Source organism: Lonchura striata, chromosome 6 (assembly GCF_050655825.1).
Source record: "Lonchura striata isolate lonStrDom1 chromosome 6, ASM5065582v1, whole genome shotgun sequence".
NCBI lineage: Eukaryota > Metazoa > Chordata > Aves > Passeriformes > Estrildidae > Lonchura > Lonchura striata.
The window spans coordinates 31,565,414-31,584,573 of NC_140708.1; the positions used below are offsets into that span (position 1 = coordinate 31,565,414).

The 19,160-nt window shown below is 41.5% G+C and overlaps 1 protein-coding gene across 4 annotated transcripts in view; it reads left to right on the top strand.

Moving 5' to 3' along the window:
* SHOC2 (SHOC2 leucine rich repeat scaffold protein) overlaps positions 1-10,800 on the top strand; it is a 79,021-nt gene extending 68,221 nt beyond the window's left edge. For all 4 annotated transcript variants that reach the window (XM_085582788.1, XM_021526004.4, XM_021526005.4 and 1 more), the window contains 3 exons: positions 1,111-1,248; positions 1,736-1,853; positions 3,060-10,800. In XM_085582788.1, coding sequence (XP_085438914.1) covers positions 1,111-1,248; positions 1,736-1,853; positions 3,060-3,268 — 465 coding nt within the window. In that variant the 3' untranslated portion in view covers positions 3,269-10,800. The remainder of the gene's footprint in view (positions 1-1,110; positions 1,249-1,735; positions 1,854-3,059) is intronic.
* The last annotated feature ends 8,360 nt before the right edge of the window (positions 10,801-19,160 follow it).

Consider the following 19,160-nt stretch of genomic DNA (forward strand, 5'->3'; position numbering starts at 1 on the left):
TGATACGCGATTAAAATATTACTGTTCTCACTGCTTTGTGCGTGTAGTGCATAAAGGATGGTCACTGAAATGCTGCTTGTGCTAATCCTCAGGCATTGGCTTTTTTTCACTTTGATTTTCACTTTGATTCTCACCATGCCTTTGTTTTGTTCCTGCCTGTGGTGTTTTCACATTACATGAAGCCAGTGAAATTGGGATTATTGGTAGAAGACAGGCACTTGCAGCCTTGGCTGGTTGTGTGTGGCTGACAGGAGGGTCCATGCTGACTGTTCTTTCACATCCTCATGTTTCAATGTGCCTTCTTAAAGAATTAGATAATAACATTGTTTAATCAGTAATTAAATACTTGACTACTCATGGTGCTGTTATGAGGCTTGATTACTTTGTAGAACTGCAGAGTTTCTCTGGAGGGGAAAAATGGTGTATAAGTGTAACCCCTGTTAACTTGCCTGTGAAATAATGAATAACTCTTTTAACTGACTGCAAGTAAGGATACACTTCTTGAACCTGGAGTATTTATAATTGAACTCAGAAAGGAGGAGAAAAACAAGAGGACAGCACTATAGTAGGCGTGGGTGTGTGATGGCAGCCCGTTTTGGAAAGCCAGTGCTCTGCTTAGGTGCTCCCATCTGTGTGTTTATTTGCTGCTGCTCCTAACCAAAGGGATATAGGGAGAAGAGGAAGTACTAAGCTTTTAAAGGAGGACTTGGCAAGCACAGCAAATAATGTAAAACATGATTATGAGATGGCTGTAAGGAAGCATAACAAAATGATAGGCAAATTCAGAAAGAAACTGTTTTTCTTTGGTAATTTGAAGAAGTAAGGTTTCTATTGTTTTTGCTTTGCATTTATTATTACATATAGTAATACTTGAAAGAAGTATATCCTAAATATATGTATTTGTATCATTAAAGACTTGAAAAAATTGTTTCATCACTGACTTGTTTTTTTTTTTTTTTTAATTTTCATCTACTTCCTCAATGTAAATGTAGGCTAATATTGGGCTTCATTATTTGAAAATATAAAGAAAAAGGTATCTTAATCTGTAAATCTGTTACTTACTGATTATGTTGCTGAAATTCTGTGCTTGGTTGTTGTTTCTTTTTTGAGGTTCTTATCTTGTCAAACAATCTCCTAAAGAAACTTCCCCATGGAATTGGAAATCTACGGAAACTCCGAGAGTTAGATCTAGAGGAAAACAAACTGGAATCCTTGCCAAATGAAATAGCTTACCTCAAGGATCTGCAGGTGAAATAATAATTGGTCAAGATAAGCATCTTATGTCCTTTATTTACACCATGCTGATTTAATTGCAGCTTTTTGGATGAGTGGAAACTATTTGAGACTGGACATAGAAACAAAAGTTTAAAGTCTTGTGCAACTTTGCCCACAATTAGTCCCCATTAAGTGTTCCCCAGCTTTATTAGTTAATACTGAACAAAAATTTTTGAGGGTTTTAACTGTTGTGCCATGAGCATGATACCACCCCAGGAATTATTCCAGTCATGCTCTTGAAATCTTCTATGTTTAGGCATGTGTTTTATTAGGCACCTTTCTATTTTTACATTCAGTGATGCTTGATAGAGATTTGAAATGTTGATGAACAGTTGAAATTTTTCTCATTCAAATTCAGGAGAGTAGAACCCATTCATTTGTCAGCCACATATCTTGTTACTTGCTGTCATTCCAAGCAAAAATAATTAATCTAATTTGTAAAAACATGTTTTCCCCTTAGAAATTGGTTCTGACTAACAATCAGCTGACCACCCTTCCAAGAGGAATCGGTCACCTTACCAATCTGACGCACCTTGGGCTCGGAGAGAACCTTCTCACACACCTTCCTGAGGAAATTGGTAAGATCCTGTTGTCCGGTTTGATGAAGTATCTGATCAGTATCTGATATATGTACAGCCTGATGTGAAGTATGTACCATAGGAACAGCAATAAGAGTGATGTGCAGATGAAGAAGGCATGGTTTGTCTCTCGTATGATCTTTGGTGAGGAGCCATTACAGCTGCTCATCTTACATGTGCCTCAATGTGAGAAAAACCTGAAATAATCTAAACTCAGAGTTTTGTAATTTATAAGCTAGTGGAGAGAGTTTGGATGCTGTGGAAACAAACTCTGTAATTAAAATCAGTAAAAACATTTTAAATACCATTGTAGGAGTACAGTTTGGTTATTAAAGCTGGTTGTCTTCACAGATGAGAGAATAGTTACTTTTTGTCAGGTGTAACTGTTTAATGTATCATGCTGTCAATTGTTTTTTTCTATAGCTTCTCCTTATTGTTCATTTACTATGCCAAGAGTCCTGCCTACTGCTTTCTCTTGTGAAAGAATAAATAATCTCTGAGGTTATAGGAAATAAGATTGGAAAAAGGGGAATGTTTGGGAGAGGACTTCTATGTTTTTGAAAGGAGGAATGGAAGTCTTAAGAAGAAATTACTCTGTTTTCCAGCTTCTGGTTAACCTGTATTGCAGTATGTGTAGTAGAGGCAAACTGTAAAATTTTAATTCAGGAAAAATATTTAACACTTGTTAGTTCCACTTAATAAATTCATAAGTTAATCTTCCTGTGCAGAGAAGTCACACTCTTCTGCTTTTTTACTGTGACATATGATAATTATGGCTTCAGGTCTTTAATATATGGCTTCTAATTACATAAAAGGAATGACATAGATATTTTTGAAGAGGGAATAGATCCTGTATGGTATAATTATTTCCTACGTCCTTTTGACTAGATAGCTGTTCCATGTTGCCTGCACTTGCATAGCTTGTGAATGGCTATGGTGAATTCCCTTTCAGTTCTCTTATTCTCTATATTTGCAGTTCATTTATTATCTAAAGGAGATGCCCCAATGGATATTTTTACAAGGAAATTAAAGCAAATTGGTTCTTGCTTGGGTACTGGAGAACAGAACTTGCCGTGCTTGAGAACAGGAGTCTCACTGACTGAAGGTTCTGTATAGGAAAGAGTGGACTCAGAGCCTCTGTCTAAAAGCTATAAACTGCATGAATCAAAAAGATACTACTAATACTTACTATTTGATTTTAACCAGGTACACTGGAGAATCTGGAAGAACTGTATTTGAATGACAACCCCAATCTGCACAGCCTTCCCTTTGAGCTGGCTCTTTGCAGCAAACTGTCAATAATGAGTATTGAGAACTGCCCGCTCAGCCACCTTCCACCTCAGATTGTTGCAGGAGGACCCTCCTTCATCATTCAGTTCCTAAAAATGCAGGGACCATATCGTGCCATGGTCTGATGCTCATTGACTTGTCCAATACACTGTACAAAATACAAACTGCATTAATGTTGTAATTGTCTGTATATGTATATATAATATAATATATGTGGTTTATATTATATTATATATATATAAATATATAAATAATATAAAAAGGCAAATCTAAGACTGCATTATGTGTTTCTGCTAATAGAGGAATCATAGCCATTTAGATTTTTTTTTAAATTCTGTAAAAATGCTTGTCTAAGTTTTCTTTGCTGAACTTGATGGAAGCTGTCTGAATAATCTGAAAATGCCAGTTCATTTAAAACAATTGCCAATGACTTTAAGGGACAAAACCAGTTTTGCTTAGATTTATTTTCAGTTAAGAGAAATGTATAATCTTTATATAATGAACTTTCCTGTTTTCCTCCCCCACTCCCGCCTTTTTTTTTTTTTTTGTGTCAAAACCTGAAAGGGTCATGTCCCCTGAGGTTGGTATTTTCTTTTAACTTATTTTGAGATTTGAAGCAAATGGTGTTTTTATATTGTTTACAGTCAGAGTAAATCACTGGATTTTTGTTTTATTCTGATTTGCTCTGTTTTAATCAATCATATCTAGAGTTTATATGCCTCTGCTGATGAATTTTTATCAACCAGTTTGTATACTAAAAACATACTCATCAGAACAACTGGCAGGTGAAAAGGATGCAGTCAAAACAAAAAGAAAAGAAAAAAAAAAAAGCTTGAATTCCTTTAAGTCTTGCTTCCCTGAGTTATCAGTTGCAGGCATAACATATCTGAACTGAGCCTTTTGCAGTTGGTCTTTTCTAGCACAAGTAAACCTTTTCAGATTGGTAAAAATGTGGAGTATCCTCAGTGAAGAGCGGTTTTCATTGTGTGAAGTAACAAGTCCATGAGGTCTAACAGTACAGTTAAGTGACAAGGAAATAATATATATGTACATTTTTATTACAATGTCGAGTCATAAACTACAACAGGCAATTTTAAGGATTCCTTATAGACCTTGTACAATAAAATGAATGTGTCTTACTTTTAAACACTGCAATATATGTAAGTTTTAAGGTTGGTTAACAATGTACTATGGTTTTATATCTTGACTTGCCTTGTACCTCCTTCCATTATGGAACTTCTGTGTCCAAGCACAATATCTTCACACTGTGCTGTTTTGCTGCTGAACTAAATGCACTTTTCCCCACAGCTGGGGCACTTGCTTCAAAATATTCAGTTCAGTATCTTGATTATTCTTTTTTAACTTCATCCTATCTGTTTCAGTATTAAACCAATCTGTTAAAAAAGAGGCACCTTTTTCATTTGTGCAGAGATGTTGGTAGCTCAAGAGAAACACTGTAAGTAGTGGACATTCAGTTTTATAATGAATTTCTTGGCTGTTCAGAAGGCAGAAGATGCTTCAGAGAGATTTACACTATTGCTACACTTGCAGGGCCAATTGTCCTTTTTCAGGAGGGTAAGAAATCGAGGCAGTCACGTTCCATGGTTGCCCAAGAACTGTTCTGTTTATACTCACTGGAATTGTTGCTGGGGTAGTGTGACTTACAGGGCTGTACTTTTGCACAGAATCAAATCAATGGATGCCATGGGAAATCTGTTTCACGTGCAGAAGTTTGGGAATATTATTTCTGGCTTTCAAGCGTGCTTATTTAGACATATTTCCTTAATCTACTTGCATTTTATTTTGTTCTATGTCTTTTCATTAACAAGGAGAAAGTTTTAAATGGAAGGCAGGTGGAGATATAAAACCTTAGAGGGCTTAAACATGCTGTAAAACTATTGTAGATGTCACTGGATTTTACTAAGTAATGTTCTGTTCTTTCTCACACACTCTGTCTTTTGCTCCCCTTCCCTTTTTTTTTTTTTTTTACATCTACTGTAGTTTAGACTTTAGTTTATAAAAGGCTAGTTGCTTACAGTTCTGCCTGAGTTAATCTTTCTTAGCACTAAGGTGTTAAAATATGAAGATGCTGAAATGCGTAGTATCAAGATTGTAATTGAAGTTCTGAATATACTGCAAAGTCTGTGTTTGTGCCCCCAGGTCACTAGGGGGGAAACTGGTTTGATTAATATGGTTCCTTAAAGCAAAAGTGGCGACCCCTTGTGTTTCCAAACGTCTTGGTCTCATTCCCCATCTGCTCCTCAATCCCGTTTTTATAAGAGTCCAAGGGATTGAATTTGTTTAGTTTGTAAATATGTTGATTATTCACCTTGTTAAGGTACATGGTTAATGACTGTATGATTGGAGCTGACCCTCTCACATAAATTCCTGTGGAGAAGTTGGCTACCAAAACAGTGCTCGTTACACTCACTTAAAAACAAGCTATTCTTTTCAGTATAGGAATAAATAAAGCTATGTTTTAATTCATTGCTATATTAAAAACAGGATATTTTTTTTAACTATCTTTGTGCTAGTATGGTTGTTGCAATGCCAGATAATCCTAAGCCCTGTTTTAGGAGTTTAATTTTATACACTTTGAGGTGAATGCTTATTTTTTCAGTGTCTCAAGGGAGATTTGAATAAGGGCAGTGTGAGAGAAGTTCTTGTGCAGGAGAAATCAAGTCAGAAGAATCTGAAAAGTTTAAAGCTTTAAATATCTGGCACAGATTGAAAATACATGCATATAAATCCATTTAAGTACAACACATGGATTTATATCGAGATCTATACATAGATCCATATAAATCCAGCCATTTTGATAATTCAAAATAGTCATACCTCCTGAAATAACAGACTTTTGCATTTCCCAGGATGCTGCATTGTTAACTGGTGTATTTTCTAGGTGGTTTTATTGCCTGGTGACATTCAGTTGAACAAACATACTGGCTTACACATGTTTAAGAATTTTATATGTCCATATCAGTTAAAGTATGAATGGAAAGAACTTCATTCTGACAACTGTATGTATACATAAATACAAAAATGTATTTGTGTATCTATACATGTATGAAAGCATAGACAGTGTGGAGAAATAAATTAGTTACAGCATTTTTGAAAATAAGAGTGAGAAACAAGTAATTCCCAGATACTTGTATTAAATGTTTATTCTCTTTGCTATGCAGAGGAAAATTTAGAACAAAAAATTAAATTGAAAAATATGGCAGTTTTTACTTTGAGGGAAAATCATGACCTTGATTACTTTTCCATAGCCAAAATATCAATTTTATATGTGTCTGTGCCTGTGTGCATATATACTTATGCCCCATAGACACTATCTTGAATCATGCCTTGATTTAACAAGCTAAATTATTATAGACTATGTGTATTATGGAAGTCTGGAAAGGTATAAAGCACATCAGAGATTTGCTAAACCACGAAAAGAAGGAACAGTTGCTGTTGTGACTCATGTTCATTGCATATTGCATTTTAATTTGCTAAATAAGAATTTGATAATTCTTTGCAGAAGTTTTTTAGCATAAGGTTTTAAAAGTTGTATCTCTCACTGTCCCATATTCAAATTTGTTACCAAAATTGTCTGCTATAAGTGCAGTGGAAATGCTGCTTGTTAAGCTGGGTCACAGAGTTATATAATTGGGACTTTTCGTTTTGACCTTCATGCACCCTTTTTAGAAACGTTTGGATTGTAGAATATTCATTTCAGTGCCTCTCTTTGATTTAGTATTTTTAGGAACATGCATATTTAGACATCTTGAAGGTTGTGTTTGCTCATGATTTAGACAGTTGGTACTTGGATTGTCTCTCTGGTTAGTGCTTAAACCCATTGTGTCACCTGGAATTCACGTGTCATCTTCAATCCTTGGAGATTGAAAAATCTCTTTTATTTAACAATTAGAAAGCTTTGAGAGTTTTTTTTTCTCTCCCCCCTTTTTTTTTTAAACCCAAAAATAAATTAAACTTCTAAATCAGCATAAATCCATATCAGGAGACTTTTCATATCTGGATGCAACGAAGAATTTTCCTGCCAGTGTCAGACCTCAGCTGTATCAAAAGAAATGCCAAAACATCTTCTAATTAGAAATGTGCAGTTGGTGGTAATTTGCACAACACAAACTTCAAGGCACAGTAAGGACGATTACAAACAAATGATAGGATCTACGAATGGGTTTGTTTTCACATTAGCAAATACTTAAAAAAATATGTTTATTATTATTCTTATTTAGATCTTAACCAGGACTGCACAGGACCTTTGCTGTGGAAAAATATCAGGCCACACTAATTTTGTGGTTAAAAGCTAAGTGAGAGTGTAAACAGTCTACAAAAATGTCTTTTAATCTGAATTATTGTAATGTTGTTATGTCTATATAAAAGATTGCCTTGCTTTTTTATAAGAGTCATTCTGTATCAATGCATTCATTATAAATAGTATATTTGTTAATAAGCTGCCACTGGGTCTTTTCAAAGTTTTCTAGTATTTAGAGTCTGACATTAACCTGGATGTAAGTCTACTTTTGCAGCACCTCAAATTATTAAGAACTGTGTTCTCATTTTATACTTAGCAGTCTTCAGAAGATCTCAAAATACAGATTTTCATGTAGAGCAATTACAGGAAACTTCAAAAGTTGGATGATAGTAACTTCTTTAGTCAGTCTTCTTTAGAAGACTGGAGTCCTTCTGTACAGCGAATATTGGTAAAAAATGTTATATTCATTTTATTATGTTTTAATAGTAAAAAAATCCTACAGCTTTCTCTGTGATGGGGAAAATAAATCTTGGGTTTTACTGCAAAATGCATTTCAGCAGCAACAAAATTAAAGTAGTTATAGAATTGTGATGCCTAAAAGACACTGGCATTTAATCTTCAGGTTTAATAGAAGACAGTATTGCCAAGCTGCCATGGCACTGATTAAACTGTTATCTTCCAGCTCTGTCAAGCTCATTGCACAGACTACTTCAAGAAAGATATGCTTACATCATGCCCTACAAACAAACAGACAAAAAGCCAGTGTCTTTGGAAGTCAGAATAGAAAGCCCTCAGGAGTTTGGACATGAGGAAAGAGGACGAGGACTGTAGCTGCTTGCTTTAAAAGGCTGGAACCAGTTCTTATAGTGTGCAGCAGTCACTATTGCAGTAATGAATGCTTCTGTCATTTCATCAGGTCCCTGCTGATTAAAATCAGTAGAGGGTCTGATCAAAATTCCTAAATTTTGGTCTTTGAGGTAAGTCAGTTTCTGTAACCAACTGTAAGTTAACCAGTCTCCTCACCAGCGTGGCAGCCCTGTGCTATGATGCTGGACCACCTGCCATCCCCCTGTCTGACAGGGCTGTGCAGAGCAGGGTGTGCAGCTCCTCTGCTGTACTGATCCTGACCTCACCAACCACTGGTTGAAGGGCTTGCAGAAAGGAAACAGCATCTGCATCACTGCATTTAGTAGCCTTGATAGATGAAGCAAATTCACTGAAGAAACTCTTTTTCCTTTTTATTTTCTTTTTTTTTTTTTTTTTTAATGTTACATCTCTGTGTATTTCTGGCCTCTGCAACATCCTGTCTCTAATAATTCTATAATATAATTATGTACAGGGTGAAAAAGTACTTCGTTTTGTTTGTTTCGAACACACCACCTTATTTCATTTGGTAACTCCTAGGTCTTGTAGATCTGGAAATTTATGAACAGGGTTTTTTTTCCTGTTCATCTGGTTTTTACCACTCTTGAAGGCTTTGGGTTTATGTCTTAGGTTACCAAAGACAAACCAAGACAGTTTATTTTCATAAGTGGCAGCACTTTTTCTCCAAGTCATGGAGTTGAAGTTTTTTAGCTTCTTTTCAAACTAAATCTCTTCTATTCTCTGATAATTGCTGCTGCCTTTCTCAGTGGTTTTCTAGTCCCAGCTCTGAGTCTTTTTCCTAGTTCGTGGCCTTTAGCAACCTCTTTTGTTCTTTGTGTACTTCTCCTTTGTGAAATAAAAGTACAGTTCTGTTATGAAAATTAAAGTTGAGTGGCTGATATAGTACTAAGCTCTGGTGATAATAATCCTACTAGGCAAGGATCCGATTGGGATTTATACTTCAGATGCAGGCCACCTTCTGCTGTAATTAATTGTTTCCTCTGATTAGCTATAACTGTCTTCCATCATCTCTTGCAACTAGGTGTAAAAATCAGAATTAATACGAATTTTTTCATGGTGTGCTGATTTAAATAATGCCAGGATTTAAAATACTCTCTCCATGCTAGTAAGAGTTCATTGTTTTGGAAGATGTGACTTTTGAATATTTCAGCTGATCTTTTTAAACTGTTAAAGCCCAACATTTTCTGAAAATACTGGGAAATTTCTGGTATTACTTTTTTTTTTTGAAAGATAAATTTGAGACTGCACTGGTTGGGTTTTATTTTCTTACTTGAAGTCTTTGTAGAAAGCTACAGAAGAAATTCACATAGAGAGAAGAAAAGGAATCTTCCCTGACCCTTCCATGACAGGGAGCATCCTGCCAACAATTGTTGTCAGCCAGAGCTTGGCAGCCACCTGGACTGAGTGGAACTTTCTGGTTCTGGTGACTGCTTTTTGTTCAGATGGTTGAAGTGAGCACCCCTAGGTGAGCCTGGCCTCAAGAACCAGGCTATTTGGCTCTAATTGAGTGAAAAGTGAAGAATGTGTCTTGTTTTTGCCACCCCGTGTCCTTAAGGCTGTACAAAAGGCCTCAGCAATATGCAGATGGTGTCTTGTGTGTCTCTGGTGAGACAAACTGATGACATGTCTGTGTCATTAATCCAAACCAAATGCTTCAGGATACCCAGTGTTCCAGCACTGCTCTCCAGTGACAGGTCCTGCTCTCCCGTGGTGGGAGTTGAGCATTTTAGACATTCACTGTATGTTGTATAGTGTACAAATACTGTGTAAAATCTGAACACTGGGCAGCTCTGTAGAGCATAGCTGGTGCTGTGAACTCTTGGTGATGGCCAGGGTAGAAAAAGGCATTAGAGGGCTGGAGATGGTTAGCTTTGATACAACTAGAACAGGCTGAGTGCCTTGAAAGCAAATTTGTTTTGTTTTCACAATCCATCTCAGTCAAATAAAATACATCATCTCTTCGTTCAACCCTTGCCTCACTTCACATTGTAAGAGTGGGAGATAACTTGATTACCAAGATCAAATGATGATGTTTTAGAGGAGGAGCCATCTGGAGTTTCTGAGTGAGCAGCTGGCAGCCTGGGCTGCACAGTTAATGATCTATGTGCCTTGCAACTATTTTTTTCTGCTACAAAACCTTTTAAGAGTCTTTAGAGATCAATCTACCCCACTGCCTCCAAGTAAGATGCTATCTGTGAAATTGCAGACAAATGTTCACTTTTAAAAGCTCTTTCCACAGCACCCTCTTTTTTCCTTTCTATTAGTATTAGTATTTTTTGTTAAGACTTGTAATAAATCCTTAATTTGCTGTAGTTTGGTGCTTGGCTTTGCTTGGCCTAGTAGTAGCTGCTTTGCATTTTGTCCTGCATGATTACAGCTGTACTGCCTGAAGTGATTTCCAAACTTCATGTGGTCAGTTTTAATGGAAATACATTTTCTTGTTGAAAATCTTAAGATGTTTGAAAACAGCCATGGTAAAGACAGTGCAGTAAAACTCTTCTCTCTGCATGACCCAAGGTTTTTGGAAGCCTTTAATCTCTCTTGGTCCTTGCTAAGTAATGTTAACTGAGTGGGAAGTTTTAACTAACTTAGAATTATCTATCCTTGCCAGAGCAGCAGTGGGCAAGAAATTTAACTAGGTATGGAGCTTCTGGTCAGCGAGGCAGCTCTGATTTCAGGCTTTTTAATAATCTCCAAGCCAAACACTTCTTTTTAGGCCTGCCAGGCATTTCCAGCCTCCCAAAAATCCGCATCAGACAGTGCCATGCGGTTCTGATGTGGGGGACCAGGAGAGAGTCCCAGCAACACCGGGGAGTCAGAGGTTTGCCTGGAAAGGCTGCAAAGCTCTGGAGGCAATTCCCTAAAAACAAACAGACCCAAGTTGAGAGTGGGTGGTGCCCTGCCAGCCTCTCCTGATTGATGCTATTGGTAGCCCAGGCTGCAGCTCCAGGCACAGCCAGGCAGGCAGGAGAGCACAGCCAAGATTCTTGGGTCTGTGGCTTCACCAGATGGATGGTCCTGAGGCCAGGCCACTGCTTTTTCTTTTGAAAGAAAAAAAAAAGCATCTTTTGAAGAAGAAGCTTTTGAAAGCTGGGGAGGGTTGATATCGCTTTAAAACAGAACTGTATCTTGAAGTAGTAGAATCCCCCATGAGAAGGAGGGGTTTCTTTAGCATTGCTTCTTTTTCCCCTATAAGCTCTTCAACTCCTATCAGCTGTGATCTCAGCCTCTCCACTTGAGCTCTTACCTGCCAACTCTCTTCCTTTGTATTTCACTCTTTGGCCAGTAGCCAGGTATCCCACCCCCATGCCTTCCACACTGTGCTGAAGTAAGTGGAGAAAGGCAGGGAGAGCAAAAAGATGATTTAGGACCAGTGACTTCTGCCCCATGTACCTGTTGGTGTAGCCAGTTTTTCTGAACTTGCTTTGTATTGGTTATGAGCCCCTTTTCTCCAGTTCTATTGCAGAATGGAAGCACCAAGAGAAAAACAGGATTTGGGAACAGATGGCTGGGAGAGGAAAATAAAAAAGATGGAGCAGCTGCACACGACACAGCTGTGCATTGCTGTACAGCTTCTCTGTTGGCTCCTTGGACACAGCCAGGTTTTTCCATTGTGTCTCAGAGTCCCTGTAAGGGGATTGATGTCTGAGTACTTACCAGATAAAAGATTTGGCTTGGGGTACATGTCAAGATTCAGAAAGGAATGAATTTTGATTAAATAGCAATTCTGTGGCCAATCTGTCTTCCAAACCATTTAGGAATGAGGATGGGTGGTTTAATTTTTGAAGTGACACAAAATGCTTAACAGTCCAATGAAGAGTTCTGAAATATGTGTAATGCTTAATAATATTCATCACTTCTGCTTTAGAAAAACCCACATGCTTCCACAGTTAAATTGTTAGTGAAGTATTAATAATAAAATGACATTCTCATTTCATACAGACATGTAATTCCCCAGAAACGTTAAAAAATACACATTTAAAAAAGATACTTGTTAAAGTTGCCACAATTGCTTTTTACTATTTTTCTTTTGCTCTGCTTAAGGAAAACTGAAATTGGATTGTAGTGAGGAATCAGTGGTGATCATCAGTGACTTCAGCTCCAGAGGACTTTGCTGGCCTGTCAAGGTGTCTCAGTGCTTAGGGACACAGGGAACCCTCCTAGGAAGGATGTGAGCCTGGTGACTGGGGTGAATCAGAAGGGCTCCTCAACAAAATGGTTTTGAGGTGCTGTCAATTAAAGCCAGTTGCATTAGCAGTGAGCTGCTTTTCTGAAGATTTGGGGAATAGTTTTAGCCTAGCTAGAATGAAGGGGTGCTGAGATTTCAGTTGTGCTTTTTTCCTGTGTGTGTCTGAGGACACTGGTACTATGCCTCTGGAAGTACTTGCATGCTCTATGGCAATTTCCACTTTGTGGTTGCTGCCCAGCAAATGGCTTGGCCTCAACAAGTGGAAAGGAGTTCAGGGTGGGTTCAGTGCTCGCTGTCTGGGGAGTTCCAGTGTTTCTCATGGATTGCTTTGCCCTCTCGCTCCTCCTGCCTTCATGTTTCACTGGCTCTGATAAGCTGAACAGCAGAATATACATGAAGTAGCAGAGATTGCTCCTTTTCCCTTCCCTCAGAGTGCAAAGACAAAGTTTTGGCAGAAGAATCTGCCACTGTACTGTTCAGGGTTGAAAATGACTTCTCAAGGAAAAAAAAAGTTTGCAGCAGCAGAGATTAAAACTTACTGACATGTGTTTGGTTTTCTGCTACACTTCAGGGAATGACATGGATTATTTTGCTCTTGAATTTTGTATGGCAGGAATTTCCCTTGGTACCTAGGATGCTTCCAGAGAAAAGGAAAATCTGAGTTGAAAAAGTGCAAGTGGAGATACAGTGCTTCACTCAGCCTTTCTTCTCTAAGTGCGTTGTCCTCATTACACATTACCAGCCTTGATTCCCAGATAGGATAAATGTTTCCTGGGGAGAGAGCCAGTTTGTATTGCTGAAAAGCAACTGACAGTGCTGCATAAGCAAATACATCAAAAGCTGGTATTTAAACTTAATTTCAGCCTCTCAGGGAAAAAACAAGTTGTACCTTGCTATCAGTAATATGCCTATGCAATATTCCTGTGACTGTGCCTTGCAATCTGCAATATCCCTGTACAATCTGCATGGGGTAATTGTCTTGTAGGCAGTGTGGGAATGAGTGCTGTAATGATGATGGATGCAGAATCTGCAAACCACTGTGAGGATGGAAACTGTCCCTGGAGAAAAGAACCCTTCATCCTCTGCCCACCAGATGAAGATTGTTTCGCTCCAGTTTTGGCTCGCCTGGCTATCATCAGGCCAGGGAGGTGTGGGACCATGGACCAGCTGGAGTTCAAATGTGGGGCAGCACTTGGCCCTGCTCTGGGGGCTGAACCCACTGTGACCTCCCCATTCTGGGTAGTCTCCCTGCAGGCAGGTGCCCTCTCCTTCCCTCTCATGGAGCAGATCAGGTGTGCAAGCGTTCCTGCCATGCCCAAGTGGGTGGATTGTGGCCAGGATGTGGAAAGGAGGCCTGGCCCTTTGGCATGGCCTGGTGGCAAAGGGACAGCACAGGGAGAAAGCAGCTCTGGAAAGCTGATGAAGGCAAGCTCTCCCCAGCACACCAGGTACTTGTAACATCCAGCTGAGTCCACAGTGAAGGTTCTTCCTTGGAGGTACGTGTCTCTTTCCACCTGTTTTCCTCTATTCCCTGTACCCCTGGTTAACAACTCAGCTGAGGTGGTGAAGGAAAAGCCCCAACTTGGAAAGGCTCTGCTCACCGCGACATCTTTTTGTGGGGGCTTGGCTCAGCCTGTGCTGGGTTTTATTGCCAGGAGACCTGGGTTTGCCCTGCTTTCTATGCTTACTGTCCCTTGGGAGCTGGGGCTCTTCTGAGGAGGGGCTGGGGCAGGAGACGGGGTGGAAGAACTGCTGCCCTGGGGAGAAATTATAGGAGCCTGTGGGCTGCAGCCAGCATGGGGACAGCGGGGACACAGCGGCACAGGGTGGGCAGTGATCCGTCTGGGAGGGGAGTCAGCCTGTGCAGAGCAGTGTTTGTACAGGGCTGTGATTTAGGACTGGGGCATGGCAGGGCTCTGGGTGCTGCCTGTGTCCTCCTCTGTGTCCCCAGCTGATCGAAGCGGGAGGAGCTGGTGCAAAGCACAGTCTCCCTCCAGAACTGCTGCAGCTCCTGGATGGCTCCTCAGTGGTGTTTGCTTTTGCCACTAGATGGTGAGGTAAGGAATGAGGGAAAACACAGAAGTCTCGCTGTGTTCCCCGGCGGCCTCGCTCCCTGTGACACCAGGCTGACGTGCTCTGCTTTCTGGGAACCTGGCAATTTCAGGCAATTATTCCCTGGACATTTTATACGGCCCAGCCTTCAAGAACTGCTGCTGCCACCCTGACTCTTTGATCTTTTTAACTCCAGTGCTGCCACTCTGCATTGATGTAGCCATGGCAAGCTGTGTTAGACACAGCTGCAAACCTGCCTGATGCAGCGATGTACAGAAAGCTGTCTCCTGCTGTAGCAATTTACTTTGGTCCATTTTTGAAGAGGGTGTATGATCTGCTTCCCCTTTCCCACGAGGACCTGAACCCGCTGTGAGACCCACACCTTGGGTCCCTGCATGGCTGCTCTCTGATGGGCCAACTCTTTTCAGAGCTGTTTGCTTCACTGGAAGCTTTGCTCTGGCTGTGCTGGAGGAGTCTGGGGATGGGTGATGGACCAGGGAGTTACAGCTCACCCGGGGCCTTTGCAAGAGGGATTGAAGGAATGCTGGTGACGGCAGCCCCTGCCCCAGAGATAGCAAAGTAGATCATGGAGAACGGGGAGAGAAAGGGCAGGTGCACACATTTGGGCACTGGGGAGTGGAACTTGAAGGGATGAGTTACTCCTCAGATGAGTAATTGAATGCCAGCATCTCCCAGCTGGGAAATTAAATACTTTAAAGGGATGTGGTCTCAATTTTGTCTTAAGCACAGGCTGACTCTGCTCATGAAGGGGAGCTTGTTGAGCTGCAGAAACTTTATTGCTTTAATTTAGGGAAGGTTATAAAGTGCCCAACCTTTCTTCTCTCTGAATACTGGCTTGGGTGCCACTCTGCATGCCCAGGATGACCTGCTTTTCACAGAATCATAGAATGGTCTGGGTTGGAAGGCATTGTAAAAATCATCTAATCCAATCCAACTCCCCTGCCATGAGCAGGGACATCTTCAACTAGATCTGGTTGCTCAGTTCCCCAACCAACCTGACCATGAGCACTTTTAGGAATGGGGCATCTACCACCTCTTGGGGTGAGCTGTTGCAGTGCAGGCTTGGAGAGGCATTCCCTTTGTGACTGGCTGGGACACTGACCTGCTTGCCCTGGTTCCAGGAGTGTGGCAATGCTTCTGGCTTGGTTATTCCTTGCTGGGCATTGCTGCTGAGAGGAGTATTTGCATGGGAGCAGATCAGGGAATACCCATAGGACCAAGGCTGTTTGTGGGCAGCCTCCAGGCAGGAGTGGAGCCAGATGCTGGGGAGTACCACCTACCCTAGGTCTGGCCAGGGATGGAAGGTTTTGGCTGTGTTTTGTCTATGTGGTCATTAGGTATGGAAAGCCCACTGTAGTCTGGTACAGGGTTTTATGAGAGGCAATGACTCAGTCCCCTGACAGTGAGCAGTATGGAAGATCCCTGTAGTATATTAGGAATGGTCCATAGACAGTTTGGTTTATTTTTTACTATCTTTCCACAGTTCTTGGCTAATTTCAGTGGGCTCTACCTTGTGAGCTGGCACGCTGGGAAGCCTGGTGAGGGGAATGGAGCTGCTCCCCAGCACTGAGGGATGGCCCCCTGGTGTTTAGTTCTGGCCATGTAGCAGGATGCAGCGAGGAAGAAGTCCCAAACAGAGAACTGAATAAAGAAAACAACACTTCATAAAAACTCACTCACCTTATGCTTGGCACAGAGGTACGTGTGTGTGCATTTGTGGGTACTGCAGAGAGAAAATGCACATTTCACTCTCCCTTCTCCCATAGGCATTGAAGTGCCTGAGGGACACAAGCCAGAAACATGCAGACAGCCAGGGAGGTTTCTTGTGCAGTGCTCCTCCTGCAGTGCTGAAATGAGCCTTTTATGTTCCAGGACACTGTGACACCAGGAAGAAGCAAGAGGGAAAATACTGAACAAATAAACCTGAGGCTTGCACGAGCACAATCCCCATGTCAGCCTCGCCCCTGACTGCCACGCTATAATCTGTAGCATGGAAATGTTTCTCTTGGCTGTTGGTTTAGGGCTGTGCAATCAAATTTGGTAGTTAAAATCTTGCTGAACAGGGCAGGCAACCCAAACAGCAGAGGAAAGGCAAGCAGAGATTTCAAGTTGCTTGCAAAAAAACCACCTGAGGAGCAGGTGGTCACACAGCATCCATCTTGTGCTGTTTTGAGCCAGCTGTCTGCAGATGGGGGGAGTGAAGAATTGCCACTGTAGGTAATATTCAGTGTGTCTCCTTTCCTTCCCCTCTGAACATCTGATACCATGGCAGCACCTTTGCTCACAAGGGGATTAGGTGCTAGCACAGACCACTGCTGCAGCTATCCATTTCCTACTGATTTATTCAAATAATTTGGAAAAGTACATCCAGCAGCCAAGTTCAGAAAGACTCTGTTGAAAAACATGCCTGGCTCTTCGTAAGCTATTGCTGTGAGATCTGTGAAAAGAGCAAACCCCAAACTCTCACGTGCAGGAATGGAAAGGCTGTGGGTCTGAATGTGTGTAGGAAGAAATGTGCCTGGGGTCTCAAAGCAGCTGGAGGGGTGGCTACACTAGACACTTTTTGAATTTAATTTAGAAATAGAAGGAAAATAGGAATCACAACATTTGAGACATCTGCCTGGAAATGGAAGGTGTGCTTGCTGTGTTACTTTGCAGTGGAACATTGTAAAGCCAAATTTGCCTGTGGAATGTCTGTGCCTCTTCCCTGATAGCTTCTATGCTGTTTCTCCTCCTGGAGTTAACACAGTAAAAGGGAAAACAATATTTTGGTGTGACTTAGCTGCATCTCTGCTGGCTTTTCCTAGACGTGCAGGAAAACTGACCAAATTGAAGCTGCTGTGAAGGGCCTACTCAGTCATTAGTCCAGAGGGGGTGACGAGCCATGGGATTTCAGTGCCTTGCTCCCAAAGGTAACTGAACGGTTAGTAAGGTAAATCCTCCTGAAAGACACCCTGCTTTGATATAGTCAGATAAGCCCAGCAGCATGATCAAAATACACAGCTACAACAAGGGCTTCCTGCCATGGATATGCAAATATTGAGATCAATGCAAATTGCAGAGCTCATGCAAAGCAAACTGTGACTGCTGTTTACCTCCAGGTGCGCAGCACCCACAGCTACAAGGCTTTCCTCTTTTATGCTTGTGTCAAGTTGCTCTTGAAAGCTTCTGCTGAGCAATAATTTCTGTACCTTGTTCCAATGGTTGTCCCTTTCATGTGGTCCCCCCAGGAATCTGTGCTGCCATACCTTGACATAGCTTTAGGTTTGTCCAGTTTCTTAGGCCTGAAACAGACTGTCCAAAAAGCAAGCCTTGGTCCTTCACCGGTCTTTTTAAAATTTTCCCCTGCCAGAATCTCACTGCTCTTCTGGAAATAAACAATTCCTGGGGCTGCTTGCTCAAAACACACATTTTACAGCCTTATTACCATAGCGATCCTTCCCAGAGATTCTCTCTCCATATGTGGTTTGCTTTGTGCTGTGAGCAACTCCCGGACCACATGAACATTTCTCAGCTCCTTCTCCCCAAGAGGCAACAGGGGAGGGTGGTCCTGGTTCCCTGCAATGGAGACGATGCTGGAAGCGATGCTGGAGTCGAGGAGTGGAGGAGATGTATAAACATGGAGGCAGCATGCCTAATTAATGACCTGAAACAGCTGGAAAGGTCAGTTTGTTTGCGGGGCCGCGCTCGAGGCACGCGTGCTGAATGCGAACTTGGCCGCCGTGCCTTGCAAAGGGCACTGCTGCCCTCCCGGGATGGCAGCTGCTGGAGGGGAGCCATCACAGGAGGCTTGACAGCCTTCAGCCTCACTCATTAGTGTGCACCCAGGCCATCCCCCCTTGTCTGGCGAGCCTGATTCCTTGTAGGGCTCTGCTGAGAGACCAGGCTGCTTTCTGGGGAAAGGGCAGGCTCCTGCAGGTCTTCAGTGTGGGATGCTGCAGAGAACAGGCTGTTTTCTGGGCTGTCTTGTCAGGCACTTGTCGACTGAATTTGATCTGCAGAGTCTTATTACTCATATTAACGCTGTCAGCAGCACGCATGCAAAAATTGAGCGTCTGGATGCAAACGTCAGGGAATTGATATAAAAATGTTCTTTGCCTGCTGTTCTTTGTCCCTGTGGAACTTTTCTCTACAGCGTTCCAGAGGCTAAAAATTCAAGTTTCTTGCCTAATCCCAGGACTCTGGGAGTTAAGGCTTTATGAATATTACGAATTATCATTAAGCGTGGTATAGACTTGTAAAGACAGCTGTCCTGTAGGACAGGGTGTGCCATGGGTTGTCATGTGAGATCTTCAGGCTACTTGCCAGCTCTTGCAATTTCTGACCAGCCTTCATCTCAACACTTGGGCAGAGCCATGAGGTAACCTGCAGAGAAAATCAAAGGGAGAGAGCATTACTGAGTCACTTTGCAGACAGTGCTGAGCACTTCTGGTGTCAATAAAATCACAGAGATGTCACACGCACAACAATGGTGGCAATGAGAGGAAAGTGCCTTTGATGAGGCAGGTTTTCTCCCTCTCTGAGATGAACACAATGTCATCCCAGCTGTTCCCCACTTGCAGAGAGCTCTCTTTCTAGTGGTGTTTCTGGGACAAACCCTTTTCTTCAG